This window comes from Glandiceps talaboti, chromosome 22 (genome assembly GCF_964340395.1).
Source record: "Glandiceps talaboti chromosome 22, keGlaTala1.1, whole genome shotgun sequence".
NCBI classification, from domain to species: Eukaryota; Metazoa; Hemichordata; class Enteropneusta; family Spengelidae; genus Glandiceps; species Glandiceps talaboti.
In genome coordinates, this window is record NC_135570.1 from 17,838,821 (window position 1) to 17,855,607 (window position 16,787).

A 16,787-nucleotide genomic window follows, 5' to 3' on the forward strand; every position below is an offset into this window, starting at 1 on the left:
ATCTATCACCAGCGAACGTTACGTTGTTTGTACTTGTTTCCATGGTTACTCCTAGTTTTTATTTATTATTACCTTGTGGCTGGAGACAGAAAACAGATTTCGGGGATCACCTGAGGTAGGGTACCCGACAAACGCATGGCGTTGCTTTTCGTATAGACCACCTAAGTAAATAGAGAGAGAAAACAGTGACAAAGCCTGGGTGAGCATACAATGAACATTCTGAAAACTCTCGTAGTCACCAATGCTCCAATTGTTTGTTTTACTTTTCAACCCTTTACACCTCATTGCTAACACAATGGCCAACACAAAAACACGCCAACAAAGACAGCAAAAATGTGGAAATATCACTCACAATAAAGCCTAGTTTTTAGAACATTTTTATCTTCTATGTGTTACACTTCACAAATCGTCTAAGCACTGATTAATCTCTGGATTTACGTTATATAAACGTGTATACACAGTTTTGTCTTTTAACTCTCCTGTGGTACATAGATGCCTATCTTGAAAGTTTTAAGTGGTGTACACGTTATCTACCCAACATAAAATGGAATCGCCCAACACCTGGCAAAATTCAGCTACAGCTTTGTGAAAAAGAAGATCGAGTAATCAATTTTAAACCAATTTTCTGACACATGGTGCAAAGGTATTCGAATAATGCACATTCTTCAACATGATCTTCGTTTATCATTTAAAAAAACACGATCTTTGCTTATAACAACCGACGCAGCTGTACTAATTTGGTAATTATAAATTAATAAGTTGGCAGAGGGCCAAGTATTAAGAGGGTGACAAGGTGAAGGTAGAATTGTTGGTCAGTGTACTACCCCTCCACAAACATGTCCACACCTGGTGCTAGTGAACGACAAGTACTTTGAAGCAAGGTATAGAAACAGACCGTGCCTATATTCACTATACATTAAAGTGGTCACAGCTGCACGCCGTGTCTTGTAAAGATTCAAGTCAAACTCCTTTCACTCCGCATTTCTCCTTCCTATCCTTAATTGATGGAGAAAAAACCCAATTAAAGGAAGGTGTTAATGTTCGGCCGAACACCTTACCATGAATGACATTTCTAATTGTATTGAGGCATAAGAGGATTACCTCTAATTACTGACTTCTGATTGGTTCCTAAAGCAAGACTTCACACCTGCAGCTGTCATCCTGTCAATCATGCCATGTTAAGCAGACAATTAACAATCACACGACGCCAAAGCTATACATCTGAGACAACCCCTGGCGCCAGCCAGTCTGCCGTTCAGGTGCAACCAATTCAGAGGACTTCCCCCGACTCATCGACGTATGAAAAAGTTTGACTGTGAAGTGAGAATTCCCCACACATCAGAAAAATGCATCACCTTGTAATCTTCATATTTATCGCCATTTCGTACCACTTCGTCGTCAGTTCTCCGATCACCGCCGATCTGACGAATGATTATCGACGGATGGAGAGTCATGAAGAAATGAATAACATGGTGCGAGAACAAGCAATCGAACAACTTTCTGAAGTTTTTGGTATACCAAACCATCGCACACCACATCTTAGACAGAACAATTCACCTCCCCAGTTTATGATCGACCTATACCGAAGTATCGCAGATGACAGCGGAATTACTAGAGCTCCAAATCCATACCATGCTGATATCATTAGATCCTTTCCAAACAAAGGTGAGTTGATTATTTTATCTAAATTTCATACCACATTCGCACATTGGGAACATTTAACAACTTAACGAAATTAAGAATTCTTCCTCAACGTCATATTCTAATCTAAACGCCTATTCTTGAACATGGCATATATTTGGATAGTTTACCAAATCACACATTTTGGTGGACATGCCAATGCCAATGGCTGTAACATATAAAATAATGCATGATATTTCGTGTCACTTTGTAGCTCTGTGTCATGGTGTTTTAATTTGATTTATTCGACCAATTTATATAGATGCTTGACATAGTTGAGTTGTCAACTTCGGCCCAAGTCACATTACTAGAACTCGCCAAAGTTCTAATCTGACACATCATTGGTTTTATGATTTAAGTAGGATACTTCGATTAAAATGTTTGCTGTTTTATTCTCAAACCGAAATATCTTTCTCCTCAAAATCAAACACTTTTACAATTTCGTCAATTTCCCTCAAAATTGTATTAGTTATACTAAAATCTTGGACGTAAGATGGAAGTGGGAGATACTTCCATGGATGCAAGAAGTGTGAAAGTGTTACCACAATGGATTGTGTTTTAAGTTGCACGGTGGCAGATCATATGGTGGCAATTTTACAATTCACTAAAATACCACAAGCTACATTAAACCATAGACGGTTGAGTTTCCCCTCCACTGTCTATGACTACGTATCAAATACTGAATGGAATCCCCTCCACTGTCTATGACTACGTATCAAATACTGAATGGAACCCCTCCACTGTCTATAATGGAATCCCCTCCACTGTCTATGACTACCGTCGCCGTATCAAATACTGAATGGAATACACCATCACATCTTCATATATTGTATTTTCCTCAAATTTCCGAATTCATACTACTCTGTGACAACGAACATTTTTCTTGTTTTAGAAATGGTGTGAAACGACGTAATAGTGACAATTGGAAAGCCGTCAAAAGTCATTCTACTTAAAAACAGGCTTTTCACCAAAAATTCGCACATTGGGAACATTTAACAAAGACCACTTTCACAGCTAAACAAAAGTCACTTTCATACTTGTCCGTTCAGACCCCCATTGGGTTCTGTTACCATTGTCTTTTCTATCTGCTTTGCTTGTTACTATATTAACTAGAACAAGGCATTAATAGTGAAATCTGGCTTACAGCAGATCTTAGTACAGTAAATTATTGAATCTAAAACCATCCCATAATATTGATGCCAGATGTTATACCCATCGATGGCATTTGAAAACGTACTCATCTTTCGATGGGTGAAAAATAAACCACAAGTACTTTACTGTGACGATAATCGAACCCCCCCCCCCCCCGTCAACTTACATCGCACTTTACACAGCATTCCTGGAATAACAGTTTTTATCACTGGTATGACCTTGATGAAGGCTGTTCTGTACTAGATCGGTGATCATGACGAGGTGGTTATTACTTGAAATTCGCCCAAACTATTAAACACGTTGTTTTATTTCTACAGGCCACAAGTCAAAGACCTTCTACTATTTTAACGTGTCAAGTGTTCCCAACACGGAGGATATACTACAAGCAGAAATGCATCTCTTCAAGTTGAAACCCAAAGGAAGAGTTCAAGAAAATCTTCGACAACATTATTTTGAGGTACTGTCAATTCGGTGTTCTCTCGATCTTGTTGGTTTACTGCATGTATCAATCTATTTCAAAGTACACTAAAGTTGACAACACAAGTGGCGAAAACAAAGACAGCGACGGTGATGGCAGAGAACAATATTTTTTTTTAATCTCTTGTTGTTCTTTTCACTGGTATAACGTTCATGACTAATAACGATGACTTTTCTCCTATAGGTTCATGTCTACCAATTACTTAGTGATGATATGAACACAAACAATGCTAAATTGATCGGAGCTCGGTTGGTTAGTGCAGTCAGTACTGGTTGGGAAGTTTTCAGTATTAGTTCAGGTATGTATCTGTTATGTGCTGTTTTCAATGGATCGTCAGGCTCAAATAATCCTTCTACCACTTGACATTTTTCGAGCTTGATTTTTTGTACTAGCATATCTCTATTCACAATACCGATGCACAAAACGACATTCAACAAGCCCCCCCTTTGCATATGATGTCCCGCGCATTGTGGATTTGTTACTGTTACAAGAATTCGTATGATGCTATAAAGTTAGGTTTTTTTAATAAACACTCATTTGGCCATTCCGTATTTTGCTCCATCAGCTGTGTCGTCATGGTTACAGAACCCTTCGTCCAATCATGGGTTACTTATCACCGTGACAACTATGACTGGCGTGACGTTGAGAGATAATGCTATCATCCGTTTCGCTAAGAAGAAAGAACACCATGGAAGTAAACAACCAATACTTGTTGTATTTACTAACGACAAGAAACGAAAACAACTTGGTTACGCAGATGGCAGTGGCAGCGGTGAGTAATTAAACCTTTTCATTGTGTGCTTGTGATATGACTAAATGTTACTTACTCAACTCCCGCATGCGCAGTGTCAAGTGAAGTACCTTCCCGCCAAAAGTGCAACACAATTCTCTATACTACAATTTTAAGTTGCAATTATTGAAATAATATTTCTTTAGAAACTTGCACGTCTTTTTATGTTTTCAAAGATTAAATTGCTTGTGTTCTAAAAGTTTACCATGAAACAGACAAGTGTGGCCTTAGCTACTGCGTTGTTCGTTCAGACCCCATCTTTGTACTCAAAAATATATTCAACGTCAGTCAAGAGCAGGATAATTTCAAAAATTGCAACCATGGTAACCAGGACAATTTCGTGTGACACAGAAAGTAATTTTAAACAAAATATTTTATCAACAAAAAAGTAAAAAAATACCCCCAAAAAAGGTTTCTTATGTTTCGAATGTTGTTTTGGTTTCTATTGATATTATAGATAGCATGGACTATGATTATACATACGACTACATCATGCAGACATACGGAGATATACTACACCCACAACCAGCCACTGAACGACACAGGAAGAAGAAACCAGCCGTCAACACTCACACCAACAGATACGAAGACATGACACGTCACAGGCGAGCCTCCAGTTCTGAACGACCCAGCGAACCAGCACCAACAAGACAGTGGAAAACACCTTGTTCAAGACAAAGACTCTATGTTGATTTTGAGGAAATTGGTTGGTCTGGATGGATCATCTCTCCCAGAGGATACAACGCCTACCACTGTAAGGGAGAGTGTCCTTTCCCACTAGGCCAAGCTTCAAAACCGACAAACCACGCCACTGTTCAAAGTATCGTCAACGCACTTCAACAGGGTGATGAAGTTGCAATGCCATGTTGTGTACCCGATAAACTGTTCTCCATCAGTTTACTATATTTCGACGAGGACGATAACGTCGTTCTGAAACAATACGATGACATGGTGGCTGCTAGCTGTGGCTGTCACTGAAAAATACACCAAGTACAGGTTGATGTATTTATAGAGGGCGCACTCTTATGGAATGGTACTTTGAGGACATCTGCAGTTTCTTATTAGCCATTATTAAAGATAAAATTCCATGGACACTTCTGATTGAAAATATTTTATTTAGAATATAAAAGTTTATAAAATAAGACTATTTATAATAACAATCAAATTTGTGTTTATCAAGTTTGTTTAAAGACTAGTAAAATTAGACTTGACTTGTCTATTTAGATACCACTTACAGAACACCAGTTATATATCGTGATGGTATCAAAGTACCAATGTTAAATATAGTTCTCAGGATTCAAATATTTTCAGGACTGGATTCCTTCTTTTCCTCTACGTTATTTTTATGAACAACTGTTTTGTGTTTTTTCTTACACTAATAAGCACCTTAATGTTTCCAAATGGTGAAAATGTACGATGGTCATGTACACTACGATAACTGAACTCGGTAGCAGGGTGTGATTCTTTCAACTTTGATAACAGTCACTGGAACGTACGGATGTACATAAAAACGAAAGGTACAAAGGATATAATGATGGTAGGAGGCGCTATAACAGCTTGGCCTTGTTTGGTCTCTGGTCACCCTCACTAAATATGATATATCTTTGCCTTATTTTATTTTTCCAAAATTGATAAAAATAAACATGACGGTAGACAGTCTACTCACCATGGAGATATGTCTGAAATAGAACCACTGGGTTATCCCATAGACCCTACATGTGTAGGATGTATAGTTATCCATCAACTAAGAGTGATAAAAATGTTCTCACTTTGAAAAAAAAGTTCTTATTTCAGATATGTGAATTGTGTAGACTTGCTCTTTCATTGCTTAGAGACAACAATTATTGTTTCAAAAAGCACAAACATGTACATATAGATTACTATATGGTGTATGTAAAATAGGATCTGACTAGTATGGCTTGAAAAGAAGCATTTATTATAAAAATTGAAATGTAGAAAGCCACTGCCAATATATATATCTTAAACTATGTATGACAAAAGATTAGATTTCATCTTTACACATGTAGATAGATCATTGCACTTATTTCTTCTTCTAAATTATGCCCAAGAAATTCACCCAAACTCAAAATTACATAATCACAAAGAGATGCAAATTGTGAGAAAACAACCTAGCTGTACAACTTTTCTCACTGGACAGTTTTAACTAAGTGTGCAAACTGTGTGTTCATTTACTTGAAGTCATGTACACAATCTACTTCTGTTGATTCAATTAGACTATAATTTTGTGTCATGTTATGTCGTATTATCTGTAATGTTTCAACTATTATTCAACATGACATATTAACAGCCAACACATGCTGGCGGCTACCTCACATATTGATGGCCAAAATGTCCCAGGTATCTCACATATTGAGTTGTAACATAACAGTGAAAAAGGTTGTATGCATGAGTGTGGTGTGTAGTATTATGGGCATGCAGTGTGTAGCTTGTCTTGGTGGTTACCATGACTACCATGTTGTGAAATATACACTAAGGCGTACAAGATAAAATCACTGTGGCAAAACAGAAGTTTCTTTTGTAAATAGAATATTTTAAGAGTCATAATTCTGTTTAAAATTATAACTTTTTGTTCTTAAGTTGTCTATATCATAGCCAAGCTCTGTAAGCACTGTTAAGCCAACTATTGTTATTGAAAGTAGAATTGCAAAAAAACAAAACCTTTTATTAAAAACTTTTTTGTATATAATGCAAAATGTGTTAGTCATTTTGGAGTTATTATTTAACTTGTAGAATGACATACATGGATATGTTTTATTTGGAATATATGGTGGTTGTTGAATGCATGTAGTGGTATAAGATTGAAATATATGGTGGTTGTTGAATACATGTAGTGGTGTAAGCTTGAAATATATGGTGGTTGTTGAATACATGTAGTGGTATAAGATTGAAATATATGGTGGTTGATGAATACATGTAGTGGTATAAGATTGAAATATATGGTGGTTGTTGAATACATGTAGTGGTAAAAGATTGAAATATATGGTGGTTGTTGAATGCATGTAGTGGTGTGAGATTGAAATATATGGTGGTTGTTGAATACATGTAGTGGTGTGAGATTGAAATATATGGTGGTTGTTGAATACATGTAGTGGTATAAGATTGAAATATATGGTGGTTGTTGAATACATGTAGTGGTATAAGATTGAAATATATGGCGGTTGTTGAATGCATGTAGTGGTATAAGATTTAAATATGTGGTGGTTGTTGAATACATGTAGTGGTGTGAGATTGAAATATATGGTGGTTGTTGAATACATGTAGTGGTGTGAGTTGAAATATATGGTGGTTGTTGAATACATGTAGTGGTGTGAGATTGACATATGGTGATTGTTGAATGCATGTAGTGGTGTGAGATTGAAATATATGGTGGTTGTTGAATACATGTAGTGGTGTGAGATTGAAATATATGGTTGTTGTTGAATACATGTATGTTTTGTTTGGGAGTATATGGTGGTTGTTGAATGCATGTAGTGGTATAAGATTGAAATATATGTTGGTTGTTGAATACATGTAGTGGTGTGAGATTGAAATATATGGTAGCTGTTGAATGCATGTAGTGGTATAAGATTTAAATATATGGTGGTTGTTGAATACATGTAGTGGTATAAGATTGAAATATATGGTGGTTTTTGAATACATGTAGTGGTGCAAGATTGAAATATATGGTGGTTGTTGAATACATGTAGTGGTGCAAGATTGAAATATATGGTGGTTGTTGAATACATGTAGTGGTATAATATTGAAATATATGGTGGTTGTTGAATACATGTAGTGGTATAAGATTGAAATATATGGTGGTTGTTGAATACATGTAGTGGTATAAGATTGAAATATATGGTGGTTGTTGAATACATCTAGTGGTGTGAGATTGAAATATATGGTGGTTGTTGAATACATGTAGTGGTATAAGATTGAAATATATGGTGGTTGTTGAATACATGTAGTGGTATAAGATTGAAATATATGGTGGTTGTTGAATACATGTAGTGGTATAAGATTGAAATTTATGGTGGTTGTTGAATACACGTAGTGGTATAAGATTGAAATATATGGTGGTTGTTGAATACATGTAGTGGTATAAGATTGAAATATATGGTGGTTGTTGAATACATGTAGTGGTATAAGATTGAAATATATGGTGGTTGTTGAATACATGTACTGGTATAAGATTGAAATATATGGTGGTTGTTGAATACATGTAGTGGTATAAGATTGAAATATATGGTGGTTGTTGAATACATGTAGTGGTATAAGATTGAAAAATATGGTGGTTGTTGAATACATGTAGTGGTATAAGATTGAAATATATGGTGGTTGTTGAATACATCTAGTGGTGTGAGATTGAAATATATGGTGGTTGTTGAATACATGTAGTGGTATAAGATTGAAATATATGGTGGTTGTTGAATACATGTAGTGGTATAAGATTGAAATATATGGTGGTTGTTGAATGCATGTAGCGGTATAAGATTAAAATATATGGTGGTTGTTGAATACATGTAGTGGTATAAGATTGAAACTTATGGTGGTTGTTGAATACACGTAGTGGTATAAGATTGAAATATATGGTGGTTGTTGAATACATGTAGTGGTATAAGATTGAAATATATGGTGGTTGTTGAATGCATGTAGTGGTGTGAGATTGAAATATATGGTGGTTGTTGAATACATGTACTGGTATAAGATTGAAATATATGGTGGTTGTTGAATACATGTAGTGGTATAAGATTGAAATATATGGTGGTTGTTGAATACATGTAGTGGTGTGAGATTGAAATATATGGTGGTTGTTGAATGCATGTAGTGGTGTGAGATTGAAATATATGGTGGTTGTTGAATACATGTAGTGGTGTGAGATTGAAATATATGGTGGTTGTTGAATACATGTAGTGGTGTGAGATTGAAATATATGGTGGTTGTTGAATACATGTAGTGATGTAAGATTGAAATATATGGTGGTTGTTGAATGCATGTAGTGGTGTGAGATTGAAATATATGGTGGTTGTTGAATACATGTAGTGGTGTGAGATTGAAATATATGGTGGTTGTTGAATACATGTAGTGGTGTGAGATTGAAATATATGGTGGTTGTTGAATGCATGTAGTGGTGTGAGATTGAAATATATGGTGGTTGTTGAATACATGTAGTGGTGTGAGATTGAAATATATGGTGGTTGTTGAATGCATGTAGTGGTATAAGATTGAAATATATGGTGGTTGTTGAATACATGTAGTGATGTAAGATTGAAATATATGGTGGTTGTTGAATGCATGTAGTGGTGTGAGATTGAAATATATGGTGGTTGTTGAATACATGTAGTGGTGTGAGATTGAAATATATGGTGGTTGTTGAATACATGTAGTGGTGTGAGATTGAAATATATGGTGGTTGTTGAATACATGTAGTGGTATAAGATTGAAATATATGGTGGTTGTTGAATACATGTAGTGGTATAAGATTGAAATATATGGTGGTTGTTGAATACATGTAGTAGTGTGAGATTGAAATATATGGTGGTTGTTGAATACATGTAGTGGTGTGAGATTGAAATATATGGTGGTTTTTGAATACATGTAGTGGTATAAGATTGAAATATATGGTGGTTGTTGAATACATGTAGTGGTATAAGATTGAAATATATGGTGGTTGTTGAATACATGTAGTGGTGTGAGATTGAAATATATGGTGGTGGTTGAATACATATAGTGGTGTGAGATTGAAATATATGGTGGTTGTTGAATACATGTAGTGGTGTAAGATTTAAATATATGGTGGTTGTTGAATGCATGTAGTGGTATAAGATTGAAATATATGGCGGTTGTTGAATACATGTAGTGGTGTAAGATTGAAATATATGGTGGTTGTTGAATGCATATAGTGGTGTGAGATTAAAATATATGGTGGTTGTTGAATACATGTAGTGGTGTGAGATTGAAATATATGGTGGTTGTTGAATACATGTAGTGGTATAAGATTGAAATATATGGTGGTTGTTGAATGCATGTAGTGGTGTGAGATTGAAATATATGGTGGTTGTTGAATACATGTAGTGGTGTGAGATTGAAATATATGGTGGTTGTTGAATACATGTAGTGGTATAAGATTGAAATATATGGTGGTTGTTGAATGCATGTAGTGGTGTGAGATTGAAATATATGGTGGTTGTTGAATACATGTAGTGGTGTGAGATTGAAATATATGGTGGTTGTTGAATACATGTAGTGGTATAAGATTGAAATATATGGTGGTTGTTGAATGCATGTAGTGGTGTGAGATTGAAATATATGGTGGTTGTTGAATACATGTAGTGGTGTGAGATTGAAATATATGGTGGTTGTTGAATGCATGTAGTGGTGTGAGATTGAAATATATGGTGGTTGTTGAATACATGTAGTGGTGTGAGATTGAAATATATGGTGGTTGTTGAATGCATGTAGTGGTATAAGATTGAAATATATGGTGGTTGTTGAATACATGTAGTGGTATAAGATTGAAATATATGGTGGTTGTTGAATACATGTAGTGGTGTGAGATTGAAATATATGGTGGTGGTTGAATACATATAGTGGTGTAAGATTGAAATATATGGTGGTTGTTGAATACATGTAGTGGTGTAAGATTGAAACATATGGTGGTTGTTGAATACATGTAGTGGTGTGAGATTGAAATATATGGTGGTTGTTGAATACATGTAGTGGTGTGAGATTGAAATATATGGTGGTTGTTGAATGCATGTAGTGGTGTGAGATTGAAATATATGGTGGTTGTTGAATACATGTAGTGGTGTAAGATTGACATATGGTGGTTGTTGAATACATGTAGTGGTGTGAGATTGAAATATATGGTGGTTGTTGAATACATATAGTGGTGTAAGATTGAAATATATGGTGGTTGTTGAATACATATAGTGGTGTAAGATTGAAATATATGGTGGTTGTTGAATACATGTATGTTTTTTTGGGAGTATATGGTGGTTGTTGAATGCATGTAGTGGTATAAGATTGAAATATATGGTGGTTGTTGAATACATGTAGTGGTATAAGATTGAAAAATATGGTGGTTGTTGAATACATGTAGTGGTGTAAGATTGAAATATATGGTGGTTGTTGAATGCATGTAGTGGTGTGAGATTGAAATATATGGTGGTTGTTGAATACATATAGTGGTGTGAGATTGAAATATATGGTGGTAGTTGAATGCATGTTGTGGTATTAGATTGACATATATGGTGGTTGTTGAATACATATAGTGGTGTAAGATTGAAATATATGGTGGTTGTTGAATACATGTAGTGGTGTGAGATTGAAATATATGGTGGTTGTTGAATACATGTAGTGGTGTGAGATTGAAATATATGGTGGTTGTTGAATACATGTAGTGGTGTGAGATTGAAATATATGGTGGTTGTTGAATACATGTAGTGGTGTGAGGTTGAAATATATGGTGGTTGTTGAATACATGTAGTGGTGTGAGATTGAAATATATGGTGGTTGTTGAATACATGTAGTGGTGTGAGATTGAAATATATGGTGGTTGTTGAATACATATAGTGGTGTGAGATTGAAATATATGGTGGTTGTTGAATGCATGTAGTGGTGTGAGATTGAAATATATGGTGGTTGTTGAATGCATGTAGTGGTGTAAGATTGACATTTATGGTGGTATATATATAAGAATGTTTATCCATATGGTAGTCCATTCTAAAAATAGGTGTTCATTTGCTGAATGACTATCCAGTTGCCTATCCAACCATGTTGCTATCTTTGCAATATACGCGATCATTTGGCTGTTGCTATTGGCGTGGTTATGTTGTTAGATATATTTGCATACACTTTTGAATGTGTTTATTCACTTGTGTATGAATTCCTGATATATCTTTGTGATATACATGATCATTTGGCTGTTGGTATGGACGTGGTCTTGTTGCTAGATATATTTGCATACATTTTAAAATGTTTATTCAATTGTCTATTAATCCTCTTGCTATCTTTGCAATATATGTGATCATTTGGCTGTTGTTATGGGCGTGGTCTTGTTGCTAGGCACATTTGAATACATTTTTTGAATGTTTATTCATTTGTCTTTCAACTCCTGTTATCTTTGCAATATACATGATTATTTGGCTGTTGCTATGAGCATGGTCTTGTTGCTAGGCAAATTTACATACATTTTTTAAATGTTTATTCAATTGTCTATTAATCCCTGTTATCATCTTTGTGAAATACACGACTGTTTGGCTGTTGCTATGGGCGTGGTCAAGGTTGCTAGGGATATTTGCATACATTTTTGAATGTTTAACCACTTGCCTACCAGATGATGTTGTTATTTGACCAAAATATACTGCCATTTAGTTGTTGCTAAGGGCGTGGTCATGGTTGCTAGGGCCAATTAGGTCAAAATATTTTGAAGACAATCTGCAGAATAACACTTCTAGAAACATCTCACCAAGTTTCAGTCTCACTGACCAAGTACATTTTGAGATATAAATTTTTGACCAAAATTCACATTTTTACACCTAATTTGCATATTACTTATGAGATCATTATATGCTTAATATTTCTTCATCTATACACCTCAGTAGTTTTGGAATTATAGGTTTTTGACCAAAAATACACGTTTTAACCCTAATTTGCATATTATCAAGGGAATCATCATGTCATCAACAAATCTTAATTTACCCACCCTTAAGAATGTTCCCACCAAATTTCATGCCAATCTGCCCAGCACTTTTGGAGTTTAAGTTTTTTGACCAAAAATCACATTTTTTTACCCAAAACCTACATCTCTGATGCAATCATTTTCATTTGAACAATTTCCCAACTAGACACCAGAAGTAACATGATCACCAAATATCAAAGCCATCGGTCCTGCAGTTCTTGACTTTCAGTCACACACACACACACACACACACACACACACACACACACACACACACACACACACACACACCCACACCCACACAGACAGACAGACAGACAGACAGACAGACAGACAGACAGACAGACAGACACATGCCTATAGCACTACTGAACCTTATCAGTTCAGTTGTGCTTAAAAAACCAAAGAAAGTCTTTGTGTTGCGCTGGTCCCCTGAGCCCATTGAAAAACTTTGCGCTTGCTTAGATTGCACTAATTGGGGCGAGATTTTTGGTGCAGATGCTGATAATGCAACAGAGGTGATAACTGAGTACATTAACTGCGTTGATATATGCATACCTACTAGGACTCTGAAACGATTCCCAAATAATAAACCATGTTTCGATAGCAGTTTGAAACATCTACTGCAAGGCAAACAAAGTGCCTATACTGAAGTAGAGAAACTGTTGAGAAAAGAAATACACAAGAAGAAAAAGCTTGACTACAAATGCAAACAAGAGAATTATTTTTCAACAAAACAATATACAGGAAACGTGGCGGGGATTACAAAACATAACTGGGTATAAGTCATCCAAGGACAAACTGACAGTGACCAATGAAAGGGCCTTTGCTAACAAACTTAATGAAGTCTATACTCGCTTCGAAGAGGATGACAATGGAATGAAACTTACTAATGAAATGTAGTCTTTGGATAATGATGATCAAGGTAAAAATAAAGAATCTAAAATTGTGATGACCACAGATCAGGTGCAAAAGCAGTTTCGAAACATTAATGTTTGTAAAGCCCACTGTCCTGATAACATCACAGGGAAACTTCTTAAAGAATGTGGTACTGAGTTGGCACCGGTCTTTTCAAAACTCCTCCAATTGTCGATCGACAGTAGCTCTGTTCCCCATTACTGGAAAATGAGTTGTATCACCCCAAGGCCAACTAAGAACAACGACTACAGACCAGTAGTACCGACTTTGAAATGTCTTGAATGTATTCTATTGCATTATCTCGTTGTTCAAACATCGTTGTATCAAGATCCGCTACAGTTTGCCTACCATCATCACAGAAGTACAGAGGATGCAGTTCTTTCCCTTTTACATACTGTTATCCAACATCTTGATGTTACTAATGTGTCGGTTCGAATATTATTTCGTGAACTTTTCTAGTGCATTCACTACCATATCTCCTAACTTGCTAATTAGAAAGTTGGAAGGTATGGCTGTAAGCCAATAATTAATCCGATGGGTCGCTGACTTTCTGGTAAGGCGGATACAATTCATATAAGTGAACTCAACACTCTCGGATAGTCGACTGACGAACACTGGCTTGTCTCAAGTATCAGTGATCTCTCCGTTCTTGTTAACCATCTTTACATCTGACTGTACTCCAAAACATGCCGACAGTAATGATAGACTTTATAAATTCGCTGACGATAAAGCTCTGGTAGGCCTTATCACTGTGAATAAGGACAAAACTTACAGGCAAGAAGTGACATGGTGTGACGGTAACAATTTGATATTAAATGTCAAGAAAACAAAAGAAATGATAATATAGATTTTCGAAAGAATACTTCACATCTGCCTATGCTAGAGATAAATGGAGAGGAAGTTGAAAGAGTAGACAGTTACAAATATCTTGGTATGTTGTTAACAAATACTGTCACCTGGGGTGAACACATTAACATGTTAATTCGCAAATGTTAGCAAAGAATGTACTTCTTGCGTAAGTTGCATAGGTTTGTTGTATCAAAGAACATTTTACATACATTTTACAAATCCACTGTCGAGTCTATTATTGGATATTGTATTTCTTGCTGGGGTGGTAGCATCACCAAGTCGAATCAAAATCAAATAAATCTAGTAATTAAAAGTAGCAAGAAATAAGAAGTACACCATTGCCTGGAGTTGACGATCTGTATATGAAATCCATGAGAATCAAAGCTGTACTTATACGATCTGACAATACTCATCCATTGCATAACAATTTTATTAAGACTAGGACCGGCATCAGATACCACTCAATTCAATGTCACACACACAGATTTATAAACACATTTGTGCCTTCAGCTATCAGAATGCTAAATCAATCGTCTAGTAGGTAGACCTGCCTGTTGTTCATATGGCATGTGTGTAATGTGATATTGTATGTGTTTTGTTGGAATTTTATATACTTGTTTAAATACTTTTCGTTGCTAAATCAGTATTTTAATCAGAAGGTGCTATAGATTTCCCACTTGTCTTAGTGTTGTATCTATTATGTTGTAATATTCGGGGAGGCTGTGTAAACCACGTCACATTTCCAATTTTTTATTGGACAAATAAAGGATGTTATTATTATCATTATTATTATAACTACACAGTGCTTAAACTGCTGTACAATTATTACCCCTGGCATAGACCTATAGTGACACAATGACATGTACTTCCTCACTCTCCATTGCTGCCTCTATATACTGCATGGGATTGAATTGTTCACTAAAAAAGCCTCTGTCCTACCAGGTCCCCATGTACACAGCTGGTTTGATAGATTTAAAACAAGACTGACTATTGTACACATACCTTCAGTTTTAAAACAATCATTTTATGATTAAATGCGGTCCATTAATGGTGGTCACACCATTCGGAAGATTAACTGGATTGGGAAGCTAAGGTAAACTAACCTTTAATTAAACCTCTACTAGCTAGCTGCAACTGGTCCATTTTTTTCATCAAATAACCAAAGATATATTCACTAAAATTTGGTCAATTACTTATAAAAAGACATTGTATCTGTTAATTAGTGGTCAACATTATCTGTAGGTAGTGTAGTGGCAAGTTTACATCTACAAATGTTAAAACCCTACTCAATAGTCACCAATGGAGAGACGCCTAAAGGGTTAAGACTGATCCCTACTCAATAGTCACCAATGGAGAGACCCCTAAAGGGTTAAGACTGATCCCTACCCAATAGTCACCAATGAAGAGACCCCTAAAGGGTTAAGACTGATCCCTACTCAATAGTCACCAATGAAGAGACCCCTAAAGGGTTGAGACTGATCCCTACTCAATAGTCACCAATGGAGAGACCCCTAAAGTGTTGAGACTGATCCCTACTCAATAGTCACCAACGGAGAGACCCCTAAAGGGTCGAGACTGATCTCTACTCAATAGTCACCAATGAAGAGACCCCTAAAGGGTTGAGACTGATCCCTACTCAATAGTCACCAACGGAGAGACCCCTAAAGGGTTGAGACTGATCCCTACTCAATAGTCACCAATGAAGAGACCCCTAAAGGGTTGAGACTGATCCCTACTCAATAGTCACCAATGAAGAGACCCCTAAAGGGTTGAGACTGATCCCTACTCAATAGTCACCAATAGAGAGACCCCTAAAGGGTTTAGACTGATCCCTACTCAATAGTCACCAATGAAGAGACCCCTAAAGGGTTGAGACTGATCCCTACTCAATAGTCACCAATAGAGAGACCCCTAAAGGGTTAAGACTGATCCCTACTCAATAGTCACCAATGGAGAGACCCCTAAAGGGTTAAGACTGATCCCTACTCAATAGTCACCAATGGAAAGACCCCTAAAGGGTTAAGACTGATCCCTACTCAATAGTCACCAATGGAGAGACCCCTAAAGGGTTAAGACTGATCTCTACTCAATAGTCACCAATGAAGAGACCCCTAAAGGGTTGAGACTCATCTCTACTCAATAGTCACCAATGAAGAGACCCCTAAAGGGTTAAGACTGATCCCTACTCAATAGTCACCAATGAAGAGACCCCTAAAGGGTTAAGACTGATCCCTACTCAA

The 16,787-nt window shown here is 36.2% G+C and overlaps 1 protein-coding gene across 1 annotated transcript; it reads left to right on the forward strand.

The window, feature by feature from the left end:
• The first annotated feature begins 1,346 nt into the window (after positions 1–1,346).
• LOC144452099 (bone morphogenetic protein 2-like) lies at positions 1,347–5,121 on the forward strand. The gene is made up of 5 exons (XM_078143110.1): positions 1,347–1,665; positions 3,150–3,289; positions 3,494–3,608; positions 3,876–4,079; positions 4,558–5,121. The coding sequence occupies exons 1-5, from the start codon at positions 1,347–1,349 to the stop codon at positions 5,076–5,078; spliced, it is 1,299 nt and encodes a 432-aa protein (XP_077999236.1). The 3' UTR covers positions 5,079–5,121.
• Positions 5,122–16,787: the final 11,666 nt, after the last annotated feature.

Coding starts and splice junctions, on each gene's coding strand:
- LOC144452099 (XM_078143110.1), top strand. CDS start 1,347: ATGCATCACCTTGTAATCTTCATATTTATCGCCATTTCGTACCACTTC. Junction 1,666..3,149: donor TAGATCCTTTCCAAACAAAG/GTGAGTTGATTA, acceptor TTATTTCTACAG/GCCACAAGTCAAAGACCTTC. Junction 3,609..3,875: donor AGTTTTCAGTATTAGTTCAG/GTATGTATCTGT, acceptor TTGCTCCATCAG/CTGTGTCGTCATGGTTACAG.